This window comes from Lampetra planeri, chromosome 3 (genome assembly GCF_965212315.1).
Source record: "Lampetra planeri chromosome 3, kcLamPlan1.2.h2, whole genome shotgun sequence".
Taxonomy (NCBI): domain Eukaryota; kingdom Metazoa; phylum Chordata; class Hyperoartia; order Petromyzontiformes; family Petromyzontidae; genus Lampetra; species Lampetra planeri.
The window spans coordinates 18,679,225-18,694,477 of record NC_136109.1 but is presented as its reverse complement, the minus strand read 5'-3'; the positions used below and the strand labels follow the sequence as shown (position 1 = coordinate 18,694,477).

The following is a 15,253-nucleotide window of genomic DNA, read 5'->3' as shown; positions in this document are numbered from 1 at the left end:
TTTTTCGGTAAAGTCACGTAGGTAAAAAATTTAAATTAATAAAAGTAAAATAAAATAAAAATCACGACGTTTCGGAGGCAACAAAAGCTTCCGTCTTCAGGTGGAACCGTCACAGCACGCTGTGACGGTTCCACCTGTGACGGTTCCACCTGAAGACGGAAGCTTGTGTTGCCTCCGAAACGTCGTGATTTTTATTTAATTTTTATTTTTATTAATTTAAATTTTTTACCCACGTGACTTTACCGAAAAAACCCAAGAATATGAATCCTTGCAGTCACGAAAGCTTCAAATCTAGAATTGTGCAATGCAGTTAAACGTTTATGAGTTCAAATGTGAATACTGTGTGTACACCTCTTTGACTGTGTAGCAATTTATTTTGTAAAGTGTAACCATTCTAAAAGGTATATATCTGATAAAGGCACAGCCCTGCAATGGCTGGATCACGGCACTGCTGCTGGATGAAAGTGCTTCCAGCAGAGGGAGCTCTAGAGAACCACTCTACAATGTATTTGGCCTACTCTTCCAGGCCTCATGTCATACTGTATAATTCGTTTTTTAATGTATTTGTTTAATTGCCACTTTTATAGTTTAAAGGGTCTGTTTGTATCATCAAAATAAAATAGAATAATGTTTGTCCATGAGCCAGTGGGCCTTTGGAACAATGTTTTTTTACTTGGATAATTTATTTTAAAAAATACCATTCGAGTCAAGCTTATTTAAAGTTTTAGGAGTTAAATTTTAGTCATATTTTGTGATGAATTAGAATGAAATGTTTGCAGTGGCATGTTTATCGCATGATTCAAGTTACGTTTAAAAGGAAGATGCAATCCCAAGAGCAAACGGCTCTTATTTTGTAGCAACTCACCTAGGAAGTGCCCTGATCTGTCCGACGATAGTTTAAGCTTCATTCGTGAGAGAAAAAAAACAAATACTAGAAAGTTACCCTCTGGCATAGCGCCATGGCATCATCCAGTGAGTTGTCTTTGGTGCAACTACCGTTACCTATTAAGAGCAGCAACAGCGATGTCATCACCACGATGCTTGTGCCAGGCTAGGTGCACATTGTGAGGCTGCGTGAAATGTCGAGGGGCTTGCTGCTGGCAAGAACTGAACTTGTGAAAAATAAGAACAGGTTTTACCCTTTCTGGATATAAAACAGTTGTCAAGATGTTTAAATGTCAATTAATGTAGATACCTTTAACAATTAATTAAGTGCTTGTGGTGAACATGCAAACAGGCTGTCTCTGGTGTAGGCCAATCCGTTTCAAAGACAATTCACATATTATCGGAGCATTTTTTGTTTGTATGTTCACCAAAAGTACGTGTGGTTAATGCAGACTTGATTATTTTTCATACTTTGATACTGCCAAAAAAGGTCCGATGATAAACTAAACTTTTTATTTTACCAGGTAAGGCCTACTGAGCTATATAGCTATTTTACAGAAGCGACCTGGCCACAAATGATAGCTCAACGGAGTGGCTTATCATGTGGAATGTATAGCAGCAAAATACCCTCGAAGTGCATGTTCATTATACACGTGAGTGTTGGTGGGTGTCTCTGTAGATAATGTGGAGAACATGCAAACTCCCAAATACACAGGCGTCAGGGTCAGAATCGAACCCATGACCTCCCATATACTCGGCGAGGTAGTTAACATCTCTCAGGATCAGGATCAAACCCACGAATGCCTGCATACCAGGTGAGGGAGTTAACATCTCTCAGGATCAAGATCGAACCCACAACCCCCTGTAGACCAGGCGAGGTAGTTAACATCTCCCAGGGTCACAATCGAACCCACGAACTCCTGTATACCACGCAAGATAGTTAATATCTTATCAGGGTCAGGATCGAACCCACGACCCCCTGTACACCAGGCGAGGTAGTTAACATCTCTCAGGGTTACAATAGAACCCACGAACTCCTGTAGACCAGGCGAGATAGTTAACATCTTGCCACCACGGCACGAGGAGTTCGGGTCGGACGTGACCTGTTGACGCGACTACATCGAGGTGCATTGTGGCAGCCGCCACTGCAGCCAACGTCACGGCGCACGTCAGCGGCACGCTGGCAGTCGTCCATGCGGACCCAATGTAGGTCGGGGCACACTTGGGGGGGTGGGGGTCGTTATAGAAATAGCGGTGCTCGCTCTGGGAACCAATTAGGCAAGTTTTCGGGGAGATCCAGATCATTATTTATTTACTTTTACAAGCACACATTGTTTTTAAAGCCAGGGGGGTTTCAGCCGGTTGCACGGTGGTTAATGCGCTGCACTCTTTGAGCCCGCCGGTCACCCGAGTTCAATTCCCGGCCACGGCTAACGTCACGGCGAGGGGTATCCGAACGTGTCCCGGTCCTGGTCCCGTCCCCTTCACTATGACCCTCGCTGAAGACCGCGGTGAAATATGGTCAAACACTCCCATGACCTGCATCCAGCAGTCGATTTACCAGTGGCTGTGAAGTATTTAAAGGAAATTAAACCCAAACACGGCAAACGGCTGCTGTAGATGCATAGCTAGGCTGTACAACGAGGAGTTTCAAGCTTCACTAATGATTAAAAAAATAATTTTAAAGTGATGGCTAGGCGTATCATCATGGTGGCTCACTGCAGTGTTACTTCCATGCGTTTTAACGCCACGTCCATGCATTGATGTCTCTGGAGCGCTATGGTAGCACCTGCCTCGCTATGCCATTAAAGTCTTGATTTATCGTAAACAAAGCATTCCATCATGTTGGATAGCCCAGGACAACACACCCCAGGTGCTGCGTAGCTGCTAGAGAAGAGCCACTGTTTGTTTGGGGTCTTCCTTTGAGTCCCTGCACTGCCGTGGATGTCGGCGGTGTTTGGATTTAACAAAATAAAATAGCGATTCTATCTCCCCGATGCGTCTTCGCATTGTACCACGTGTTGTTTGGCACAATATCCGACGTTTTTCTCCATGTGCATCTTCAGTTCATTGAGGTCAGTGACTGAGTGTGCTGAAATTAAAGAGACGTCTTTTTCCAGGGATAAAATGTTCCGCTCGAGTACCTGATTAGTGTGGCTGAGATGCTTGCAGTGACGGATGTATGTACGTATGAACTTCTTTCGCATCGTACGTGCTAATCGGAGGATAAATATGACTTGCGGTCAGTTTTGAAGTGGGAAACTTCACTTGACCATGGAGCATGTGGAGCGAAAAAGCACAATTGTGTAAACGTATACAGTTACGCATTGGTAACGTCGCAGCGAATTTTAAACAATCTGCTCTTATCCTGGTGAATCGCAACCACACACGCACACATGCACGTGCACCAGCAGCCATTCACGTCTGCGTAAGCCTGGGAGTAGGGCCAACCAATAACCGTAGATGACCTCTCTGTTCGTGAGCTTATTAATATTCATGGCATGGTCATCATGACTATTAATGAGACCTCTGAATGCAGGCAAACGTAATCTATTCACTAAGCGTGTAATGATTCACTCCACCAGCCAGTCCCTTAATTATTCAATACACTGTCACGATTGTGAATCGTGGTCTGACTTAAGTTTCGATTTCCTTTCTGTCTTATACTGTCTCTTGCTCTGTCACATCTGTAAATGACGAGACAAAACCCATGATCATAACATAAAAATAAAAAATAGTGCAGGCCCTAATACCGTGAGTTTCAAACAAAACACATAAATGTGTACAAAGCACTCAGCCTCTGTGCATTGTGCGTTGATTTTTGCATAATGGCCAAAAGCCCATTGTTTTTTTGACATGTTTGTGTGCTGTTTAAAACTCGTGTTCTGTCTCATTTGATAAGTAGCCTAAAGGTAACGTTTGTGCTTGATGTGAATACATTCTAAGTGATCAATTCCTACGTGAACAACCGATGGACGTGTCATGAGCGTAAGAATTGGTTGTAATCGATAAATAGTTACACACTTGCGATTAACAATCAACAACTCACAGTTAGGATTGCGTAGCGTTATGTAGAATAATAAAGAAAATACATGAAGAGTAAACATCTTGGAACGCTTCTTGTGGCCAAATGTATTTTGGTGAACAAAAACAAAAGTGCACATTGCTAGTGCTTTGTTAAGATTTTATTAGTGGCAGTTTCGGAAGCACCCATATATCTGCGTGTAAGCAAATTTGTTTGTAACGTTACAAAAAACCTGACACAATACTGTCAACATTCACCAATGTATTTGCAACAAAGTGACATTTTCCTATTTTCTGCAACAGGCCCTAATATTGCCGCAAATTTATTTATTGTTTTGTTCATATATGCCGAGTTTACAGTAATTGTACCCACTGTAACTTAGATCCTTGGAATCAAATCAATCTAAATACCTCAATATTAAATGATTAAACTTAAACCACGAATTATATCCTTGGACTTAAACACATAGACTTAGAATTGTTACTTCAACTCGCGGATTTTGACCCTTAGATAGGAACTTCTTGACTCACGGACTTGAACCTAAACCCATGATTTAGATATACACATTTATCCACGTAGACCCATGGATTTAACAAGTACACTTAGATACAGGATTTAGCCCCACAGCCTTAATTCAAGAATTTGACCCATGGGCCTCAACCCATACACTTAGAACAGAGTTGGGAAACTTTTTTTTATTTTTCAGAGCCAAATAGGGCTTTCAAATATGTTTGGTGGCAGGCCACACACCACCTCACACCTCAGTCACTGTCACTGCAAGAGGCCATTGCAGTGACAGAAGAGACTGAGTGTGCCCAAATTAGAAAGATATTTTTTCCAGGTCAAAAATATTCTACCCTCTAGTACCCGATTAGTGCAGCTAAGATCCTTGCAGTGATGGATAAGTATAATTTGTGGTCTGTTTCGAAGTGGTAAGTCACATGTGGCCACGGGACATATGAATTGCAGTCATGGATCGTAGCTTCCCCACCCCTGACCCGGACACACAGACACACGAACTTCAACCCTAGACTCATGGGCTCAAACTCGTATCCTTAGACCCATAACTTATCCATTTGCATGCGTTCGCCTGGTCTCGGGCTATCACCTTAATCCTCTGGGCATCCTTATTAACCCTGACCCCCCCCCCCCACCCCCCATAGGGCCCTCCTGAGTGGTGCTGATGCCAGCACCACCCTCCTTGGCCTGTGAAAAGATGGCATCTGTACGGCAGACACGCGTCCTCACCCTCAACGCCATGGACAACCTGGAGCGCACGCTCTACCGCGTCAAGAAGGGTGAGCAGGAGCACGTAGACGGCTCTGCAGCTTCGGGTTCATAACGGATGTCGGGTTCATAACGGCCATGTCAGGTTCATAATGGCCGGGTCGGGTTCATAACGGCTGTGTAATGTTCAGACACTGAGCAGCCACACAGATGTGAGGCACTCTAGAAATTATGCTCATTGTGATCCTAGTTTAAAGATATATTTATGAGAAATAAAGAAAAACATTCTGTGATGTTTTCCAGAGCTGTACCTTTGAATATGCCACTGATGTGAAATCCATGTAGCATACTTCTTATATTTACTATAAAATATATTTTCTCCAGGAAACCGGGTTTTAGGATGACAGTCTTGAGACCAGGTTTTGAGATCAGTGTATTGATTGAGACTTGACTCCAGGAGACTGGTTTTAGGACCGGAGTCTTGAGGCCTTGTTTCAGGATCCGAGTCTTGAGGCCGGTTTTCAGGATCCAAGTCTTGAGGCCGGGTTTCAGAATCCGAGTCTTGAGATCAGGTTTCAGGATCCGAGTCTTGAGGCCGGGTTTCAGAATCCGAGTCTTGAGATCAGGTTTCAGGATCCGAGTCTTGAGGCCGGGTTTCAGAATCCGAGTCTTGAGATCAGGTTTCAGGATCCAAGTCTTGAGGCCGGGTTTCAGAATCCAAGTCTTGAGATCAGGTTTCAGGATCTGAGTCTTAAGGCCGGGTTTCAGGATCCGAGTTTTGAGATCAGGTTTCAACCACTGCCACCTTGGTAAGGAATTAGCCTTGGTTAAGTCTAGAATGATGCAGTTTCAGCTTTGGCCAAGACTAGGAGAGTGCCACCCCATTAATTATTTCTGATTTGAGGGCATGCAGCGATTCATAGATTTTTGTATGAAAGATCCATTCATATCAGGCGCATAATTTCACGGGTCAAATTATGTGTGCAAGAATGTATTATTAATGAATAATTTAAATTATATTCATATTTAATTTAGGCTAATGGTGTGAATGTAATGCAAATGGTACAGAAAAGAGACAATTTAAATGAGACAGTAAAAAGCAGACAAAAAATATGAAATCCTTTCAATCAACTTTTGACCCTGGATTGTGAAAATTCATAAAATTGTAGGAGGATGGAAGACATTAATTTATATATGCTAACTGTTATTGCATTTTCAAAGCCTTGGCCTAGTTTAACCTAGTCTGTTCTCAGACCTTTAGCCTCACACTAGTTTATTTTAGCCTGCGTTCATCCTTGGCCTGGTCTAGGATAGTTCTGTTTCATCCTTGGCTTCATCCCCATTGAGCTTGTTTTTCCTTCCAGGCTTTGAGCTGCAGTTCCGGCTGGGCCCAAGCCTGCAGGCCTTCCCTGTGACCGTCTACACAAACTACCCCGAGGAGGGGGCCGCGTTTGAGAGGGCCCGCTTCCGTGAGCTGCCATGGAAGCACACGGGAGTTGTGGGACAGTCGGACGCATTCTGCTCCATCAAGCCCCACATGTCCGGAACCTACGAGTTCCACTACGTCTACGGGTGAGACACGCGGAGCAGCTGCCTCGGTAGAGAGGCGACCAAGACTTAGATCCAAGACATTTGGTTTCTGAATCAGAGTCTTCATTGAGAATTGACTGCAGGGGAGACCATATTTCATTATAAGAGTCTTGAGACCAGTTTTTAGGAGTCTTAATTGAGAATTTTCCCCAAGAGAGAGTGGATTTAAGGATCGAAGTCTTGAGACTGGGTTTTGGGATTTGAGTATAGATAGAGGATCAGAGCCTTAATTGAGACTGGGTTTGCGGATCGGAGTCTTGAAACTGGGTTTTGGGAACGGAGTCTCGACGGAGTCTGCATTCCGTGCTCGTTCCTTCCAGGGCGGGCGTGAAAGCGCGCGGTTACCTCATCGTCGACCCCGAGCTTGCGGTGGGGCCTAGCGACTCTCAGCGCACCCTGCCCCTCGACTGCATCGCCCTCCACACCGTTCTCGCCAAGTGCCTGGGCCCCTTCAGCCAATGGGAGCGCAGGCTGCAGGTCGCCAAGGAGACAGGTGAAGTCAGGGTTCATAGAGGGTCCCCATGGTTCAAGAGGTCATGATGAGCATTTAAAGGTAGACTCATCTCAAACATACGGATCTTCTCTTGTAGCCATTACATGAGTTTGCAGCTCTTCGGTGAAAAAAAAACCTTTCAAATTTATTTTAAGGTGCCCTCTCGTAATATGCATTTGCGTAAAGCCACTGGAACATGTCCGAAGGTCACTTTTAAAGTATTTTATTAATATTATGAGTCCAGGATGCGCAGGCTAAGTGTGTGGTTACTAGCGAAGAGCCGTGTGATGGTTGGGGCATGTCTTCCTTTAATCTTTTCCACTGCTCTTCATTGTCTGTCTTCTGTTCAGTTTCTTAAAATGCCCTCCTGTTTCTATCTCCGCACTCCATTGCCTTAAGTGGCCTTCACTGCCCTCCATTTTCTTCTAGGCCTGTCCTCTAAATGCACTCCAATGCCCAGCTTTGTTATTCACTGTTCTATACTCAATTTTCTCTGGTGCCCTCCCATATCTTTTCCCCCTGTCCAATGTCCTTCAGTGCTCGACTCTTCAGTGCGCTCCGGTGCCCCATTTCTACCCTCCCTCTCCCTCCAATGTCTCTCCAGTCGACACCTAACGATGCATCAGTTCATCCATTAGCATCCATTCTTAGGCTCACCATGAGCGCATTGATTCGTGCGTGTGTAAGAATCGATTATGTTTCACTTGTGTCTGTTGTGTCCAATGGAGGTCACATGGCGTCTGCAGCCTCTAGAGGCCGCATCCTATTGAAATGTGAGCATTGGTGAATGATTACAAGTCTGCAATTAAATTACCTTTCCTACTGCTTGCTGCCCCTCACTGCCCATCCACTCTGCTGCTGCCCCTCTCCCCCAGGCTACAACATGATCCACTTTACGCCACTGCAGGAGCTAGGCGAGTCGCGCTCGTGCTACTCGCTCGCCAACCAGCTCCGCCTGAACCCCGACTTCACGGAACTCGCGGCGACACCAGGATTACCTGGGTCACCAGGGTCAGCGGCCAAGGGGCACGCACCCAGCTGGGATGATGTAGGGACGCTTGTGGAGGCCATGAGGAGAGACTGGGGTGTCTTGAGCATCAGCGACGTCGTCTACAACCACACAGGTCCGCCGGGGCACGCACGTGGGGGGGGGGGTGGAGGGAGATGGGGATGCCATGGGGACGTACAGGGAGCAGGGGACACGGGACCGAGAGTCGCAGGCATGGGTGGGGGAGAGGGGGAGACACAGTGGGATGCCGGGAGATACGGGAGACATGAGAGGGAGACACGTGGAGAAAAGGGAAATACATGGGAAGGAGGAGACACAGAGGGAAGGCATGGAGAGACACGGAGAGTAAATGAGAGCAAAAGGGAGGAGAGGGGAAGGCACGGGGATGAGCAGGGAGAGATGGCGACATGGCGGGGAGGGGGGAGAAGCGGGAAGGGGAGAACAAAGCAGGAGGAGAAGACACAGGAAGGAGATGTGGACACGTGGGAAGAGACGGGGAGACGGAGAGGGGAGACACGGCGAGAGAGACTCGATGGTGAGCAGAGAGGAGAAAATAGTGGGGGAGACGCAGGGCGGAGGGGGCGCACGTAGCGGAAGGTAGGCAAACGGAGTAGAAGAGACCCATGGGGAGAGAGGAGGCACAGGAGGAGGGAGAGAAGCAGAGAAGCAGAGATACGTGAAGTAGAAGACATGAGAAAACGAGAGATGCATGGAGAAAGGGAGACAAAGAGAGACACAGGAATTAGAAGGGCGACGAGGAGAGGAGAAAGGTGTCAAGGAGAGGAGCAGGGAGACATGGGGAAGCATGTGGAGGTGTGGATACGTGGAGGGAGAGGGGAGGCACAGAGAGAAGCGAAGAGAAAATTTAGACACATTAGAGACATGGTTTGAAGACTGACATTTGCGAAGCACCTGAGATTTGACCCACGATTTAAAATAGCCGTGAAAATGTCACTCTAGACTATGCTTGAGCTAAAATTACCAGCGTTTAAAGATAGCACGGATCTGTGAGAGGGCGTGCGTGCGTGCGCGGCTGCGTCTGTGTGTGAGTGCGTAGTGTGTGAAGTTGCTAGAGTGTGTGTGGATGTATGAGTGCACTGTATTTGCGTGCAAGTATCTGGCTGTGCTTGTCTGCATGCATGGATGTCTTGTGTACGTGTGAGCACTTGTGTGTGTGTGTGTGAGAGTGTCTTTGTGTGCAGCGCTTAGTGCGTTGCGCTACAAACTCGGCTACATGAATTCGATTCCTGCTCACGGCCAACATCAGCGACAAATACCTGAATCAGTCTGGGGCCTTCCCTAGGTCGTCTCAGCCTTAAATTAGTACCTAATACTGTGTGTAAAGACATCACCACTTGGTGGGGGGTACAAAAGTCAGCTGAGCGGGGTTCTAGCCACACCACCCTCTCACGTTCCATGTTGGCCTTTATTGTTGCCCGCTAACAGCACTTTCCACAACAGTCCGTGTAGGCTATTGCAGGGGATCTTTTTCTATATCTTTGTGTAAGTTTGTCTGTTTGTCCGTGCATATGTACCTTACTTGATGTGCCCCTGGCCGTTTTTCTATTCGCTTTTAATGCTGCTACAATGCGTGCATATGAAGAAAACGTGGGGGCAGCATTGGGCAGACTGGAATAATGTGAACAGTGCCCCCTTCTTGGTTCTTTCGGTAAAGTCACGTAGAAGGGAAATAATAAAATAAGAAAAATAATGTTTATCTTATATAAAAATAAAAATGTTTATAAATTTATTATATAAGAATATTTTTTTATTATTTTATTATTTCCCTTCTACGTGACTTTACCGAAAGAATCAAGAAGATGCATCCCTGCAGTCACGAAAGCTTTAAATCGAAAAGTGCCCCCTTAGTTAGGCATAAGAACTCCAGCGTGTGGTGCAGCAGCAGGAGGTGGAACTTCACGCCTATCTCTGTATCGGACACGTGCGGGTGACTAGGGAAATAGCTGGCAGTGCTGTTAGTGGTGCCACAGGCAACTGGTGGAATTTTGAAATTGATAATGATAATGTAAATGATTTATGAATAAATGGCACACACACATGCTCGTTAAAAAGCGTGAGTGCACACAAACATAAATGAGTTTGGTGAATACTCTTAGGTTCGGTAAAGTCACGTAGGTAAAAAATAAAAATAAATAATAAAAATAAAAGAAATAATAATAGAAATAAAATAATAAATCTATTATTTTTTTCCTTTTTTACCTACGTGACTTTACCGAAAAAAACCTAAGAGTATGAATCCTTGCAGTCACGAAAGCTTCAAATCTAGAGTTTGGCGAACTTACACTGGGTACTTGAGCTCACTGCAGAAGCACTCACGAGTAAGAGCGAGTCAGCACAACACAAGCTATTTACTTAAGCGCTGCAGTTACACCTTGTTAAGCACTTTGGTAAGCATTGGCAATTGTACGCACTGTTAGGAGGGAGGTGTGGAAGGGGAGCGGAGAGACGCAAAGTAAAACGGAGACGGAGGAAGAAAGGAGAAGCATGGGGATGGTTTTTTGGAGCACAAGTTAGCGCTTGCGTAAATATAAGCATTGCGATTTAAAGCTTTCGTGACTGCAGGGATTCATCTTCTTGGTTCTTTCGGTAAAGTCACGTAGAAGGGAAGTAATAAAATAATAAAAATAAAACTTAATAAAATAATTCTCACGACGTTTCGGCCACAACGCAACCAACCGTTCAGACGCTGTCTCCACGACAGACCTGGTTTTCACCTGAGGACGGCTGCTTGCGTTGTGGCCGAAACGTCGTGAGAATTATTTTATTATGTTTTATTTTTATTATTTTATTACTTCCCTTCTACGTGACTTTACCGAAAGAACCAAGAAGATATAAGCATTGCCTCAAGCATTAGTAACTAGTAATCATTATAGAAACACTATTAATATTACATGTTAGTATTGGTGACATCAATATAGTAATAAAAAGTAGCGGGCTCTCTTTCACAAACATTAGTGAGCTTGTTCGTGTGCACAATGGCTGGCAGGAATTCATTGGTACCAAGTAGAGCGAGCACGTGCAAGGCGCATCGAACCCGACAACCCGAGTTCGATGCCCGCTCACAGCCAACACCAGTGACGATTATTTGAACTGGTTCTGGGCTTCCCCTAGGTCGACTCAGCCTCAAATCAGTACCCGGTGTGGTGTGGAAACATCACCACTGGGGAGATAAAGGCGGCCGAGCGTTGTGCTGGCCACCCACCTCCTCGTGTGCCGTGCCGGCTTTCATAGGTGCTCGTTAACAGCACTTCACAGTCTGCTAAAGGCTATTTGGGAGTTTTTTTGTTTGTCATTCTTGCAGTATTTCTTCCTCTCCCGGTGTCGCTCCCTCTCCATTGCCCTATCTCTCTCATTATTATTGTGTCAGGCTCTTAGCCCCTAAGACAGTGCCATGGAGGAACCTGGGTTCCAGCCCTGGGTCTGAGTGTCTTATTTTCTGAGTGTGTGTCTCTCTCAGAAGATTCATCATGACTGTGTAAGGCTTGCAGCCCCTAAGACAGTGCTGTAGACGGTGCTAGGTTCAAGCCCCCTCTCTGGGTTTCTCTCTCTCTGCTCCTCCTCTTCCTCTCCGCCCTCAGCCAGTAACAGTGACTGGATCCAAGATCATCCGGAGTGCGGATACAACCTTTTAAACTCCCCACACCTGCGCCCGGCCTTTGTGCTGGACCGCGCGCTCTGGCACCTCTCCGTCGAGGTGGCCGCCGGGGCCTGGACCAGGAAAGGCCTGCCGCCCTCCATCACCACCGATGCACACCTGCATGTGAGTGCGGCCCTCATAACGGTCGCGTCGTCATGCTCATAATGGCCGAGTCGAGATGGCATCAGTGGAGGCGATGAGAGGCCGGGGTTTGAGCCATGGGCCTGGATTTTGTGTGTGTGTCCCTGTGTTTTTCTGTCTGGGTTCATAATGGCCATGTCAGGTTCATAGAGGTCGGTTTCAGGAGACAGAGGCAGCACTGTTGAAGAACTGGGTTTAAACAATAGGTCTGCGTGCTGCTACTGATGATGGTGTTGATTATTTTAGTGATTATGACGATGATGGTAATATTGTTGATGGTAGTGATGGTGTTGATAATTTTTTTGTGATGTTAGTTTTTGTGATGATTACGATGATCCTAGTATGTATTGATGATGTTGACAGTGTGTTGAAGGGAAGGGGTTGTTGATGGTGGTTGGTGAGACGATTTTTTTGGTGATAGTATTCATGGTGACGATGATGACAATGATGATGGTGTTGATGGTGTTGGTGGTATGTAGGCCATACGGGAGGTAATCTACGAGGACGTGTATCCGCGGATTAAGCTGTGGGAATTTTTCCAAGTCGACTACACCACTGCACTGGAGGCATTCGCCAAGAAAATCAGCGCAGGTAACTTCACCATAACCATCAGTACCATGGTTTCCACCATTACCATCGTGACCATGCACACCACCATTTACAAGTTTTCACAGAAGGGGGCGGCAACAATTGCTTTGTTTAATCCCAATTGAGTATTGAGTAATTTGCGGCATAAGTTTAGAATTTGGTAAAGTTTGGACCCTGATGCCAGCACACAAGGGCCCACTCTTGCAAATGACGTCACAGGATATTCTAACATCTGCTGTGCAGCGTAGCTCTGTTATGGTTAACACACCCCGGGCAGTTGCCGGATTCGAACCGTGAACGTCTGCAACAGGCGCCCCGTGGTGATGCTTGCACCTTCCCGTCAACTGGTGCCGTGGTAGCGAAATGTTAACTACCTCGCCTGGTCTATAGGAGGTCGTGGGTTTGATCCTGATCCTGACGCCTCTATATTTGGAGTTTGCGATGTCTCTCTCCTGGTGGTCGTGTGGATTTTTCTCCGGGTCCTCTGGTTTTTCCCTCGATATTTAGAATCAACAGCTACACACCCGGGCTGTGTTGTCCTGGGCTATCCAACATGATGTAATGCTTTGTTAATGATAAATAAGGATGTTCACGTAATAGCGAGGCAGATGCTACCATAGCGCTCTAAAGACATCACTGCATTTACGTTGCGTTAAAACTCATGAGAGTTACGCTGTAGTGAGCCATGATGATGCGGTGAGCTGTCATTTTTTTAAAAATCATTAATGAAGCTTGAAACTCCTCGTTGGAGAGCCTAGCTATGAATCTACAGAAGCTGTGTGCCATGTTTGGGCTTCATCTTCCTTTAAATACTTCACAGCCACAATCTACTGCTGGATGCAGGCTGACCCACACTGTGTTGGTTATGGCGGTGTTTTACCGTACTTCACCGTGCTGGTCAGCGCGGGTTACAGTAAAGGGGATGGGCCCAGGACCGGTTCAGATACCCCTCGCCATTGACGTTAGCCGTGGCCGGTAATTGAACTTGGGTTGCCGGGCTCAAGGGTGTAGCAAATTAACCACTGTGCCACCAGCTTTAAAAACAATGTGTGCTTGTAAAAATGAATAAATAAATAACGTTATCACTCGCCCCACAAACTTGTTTAATTGGTTCCCAGAGCGAGCACCGCTATTTCTATTATGAAAACCCCCAAGTGTGCCGCAGGCACTGTGCCCCGACCTACATTGGCTCAGCATGGCCGACTGCCAGGGTGCGCCGTGCGCGGTGACGTTGGCTGCAGTGCCGGCTCCCACAATGCACCATGTGTCTCGATGTCGTCACGTCAACAGGTGACGTTTGACCGATCTCCTCGTGCCGTGGTCGCGAGATGTTAACTTCCTCGCCTGGTATGCAGGAGGTCGTGGGTTCGATTCCGACCCTGACGCCTGTATATTTGGGAGTTTGTATGTTCTCCCCATGGTTGCGCGGATCTTTCTCCGGATCCTCAGGATTTTTCCTCCACATTTAGAATCAACATGCACTTAGAGTATTTGTCTGTTGTAAATTGCCACGTGATAAGCCACTTCATTGGGCTCTCATTTGTGGCCAGGTCGCTTTTGAAAAAGAGATATATAGCTCAGTGGGCCTTTCCTGGTAATTTAAATTTTTTTTGTAGTTTGTAGTTTAACTGACACTGCCCTGTTCCCTGCCCGCTATCAGACAAGGGCATGAAGGCGGGTGGAGAGCATTCTGCGGAGGAGCTGAAGATCATCCAGGACCCCGCGTTCCGCCGCCTCAGCTGCACAGTCGACCTCAACCTGGCGCTCAAACTCTGCCCTCGGAGAAGGTCAGGGGGGTCAACTTCTCAATAGGTCATCAGATCAAATATCAAACACGTCTCAATTGAGGTTGTTTTCTGAGAACGGAAATCTTGATTGAGAAGATTGATTTAAATTACCCTGGTAATATTAATGATGATGTTGATGCGATGCTCATGTTGATGAAAATAATGATGTAATTTTTGTAATTATGGTGTTGATTGTGATGCTGATGTTAATTATCATGATGATGGTGGTGTTGATTTTTTTATGACAGTGATGGTACTGTGAGTGATGACGGATGCCGTTGGCTGAGATCTCGCCTCGAGGCATTGAACTCTGAGGCTCGGATTCTCGTGGAAAATCATCAAGCACAGGTGACCCTCTCCCTCCCTACCTCTCCATGTCTCTCTCGAATTCTCCCTCTCTGACGCTCCTCCGTCTTTCCCTGCGGGTTTAACGACACATTTATATATTTATACTCTTTGGTTTTTTCGGTAAAGTCACGTAGGTAAACATTTTTTATAAATTAAATCACGACGTTTCGGGTGCAACACAAGCGTCCTTCTTCAGGTGGGGACAACTTAGCGAAAGCACTCCACTTAAGTCACTTAGCGAAAGCACACCGCTTAAGTCACATAAGCGGTGTGCTTTTCGCTAAGTTGTCCCACCTGAAGAAGGACACTTGTGTTGCGCCCGAAACGTCGTGATTTAATTTATTTTAATGTTTTACCTACGTGACCTTTCCGAAAAAAAGCAAAGAGTATGAATCCTTGCAGTCACGAAAACTTGTTAGAACAACTGGTGACGTTGCTCAACCATTTCCACTCTCTGACACAAATCTGTAGCTTTGGGAATTGTAATAAAAATACTCAAGTG

General features: G+C 46.0%; 1 protein-coding gene across 4 annotated transcripts in view; it reads left to right on the top strand.

Moving 5' to 3' along the window:
* Positions 1-15,253, top strand: part of AGL (amylo-alpha-1,6-glucosidase and 4-alpha-glucanotransferase) — a 64,491-nt gene that overhangs the window by 23,258 nt on the left and 25,980 nt on the right. For all 4 annotated transcript variants that reach the window (XM_078622582.1, XM_078622586.1, XM_078622601.1 and 1 more), the window contains 8 exons: positions 5,074-5,208; positions 6,502-6,709; positions 7,048-7,220; positions 8,096-8,344; positions 11,829-12,010; positions 12,508-12,619; positions 14,277-14,403; positions 14,652-14,751. In XM_078622582.1, the coding sequence (XP_078478708.1) occupies positions 5,094-5,208; positions 6,502-6,709; positions 7,048-7,220; positions 8,096-8,344; positions 11,829-12,010; positions 12,508-12,619; positions 14,277-14,403; positions 14,652-14,751 (1,266 nt within the window). In that variant the 5' untranslated portion in view covers positions 5,074-5,093. The remainder of the gene's footprint in view (positions 1-5,073; positions 5,209-6,501; positions 6,710-7,047; positions 7,221-8,095; positions 8,345-11,828; positions 12,011-12,507; positions 12,620-14,276; positions 14,404-14,651; positions 14,752-15,253) is intronic.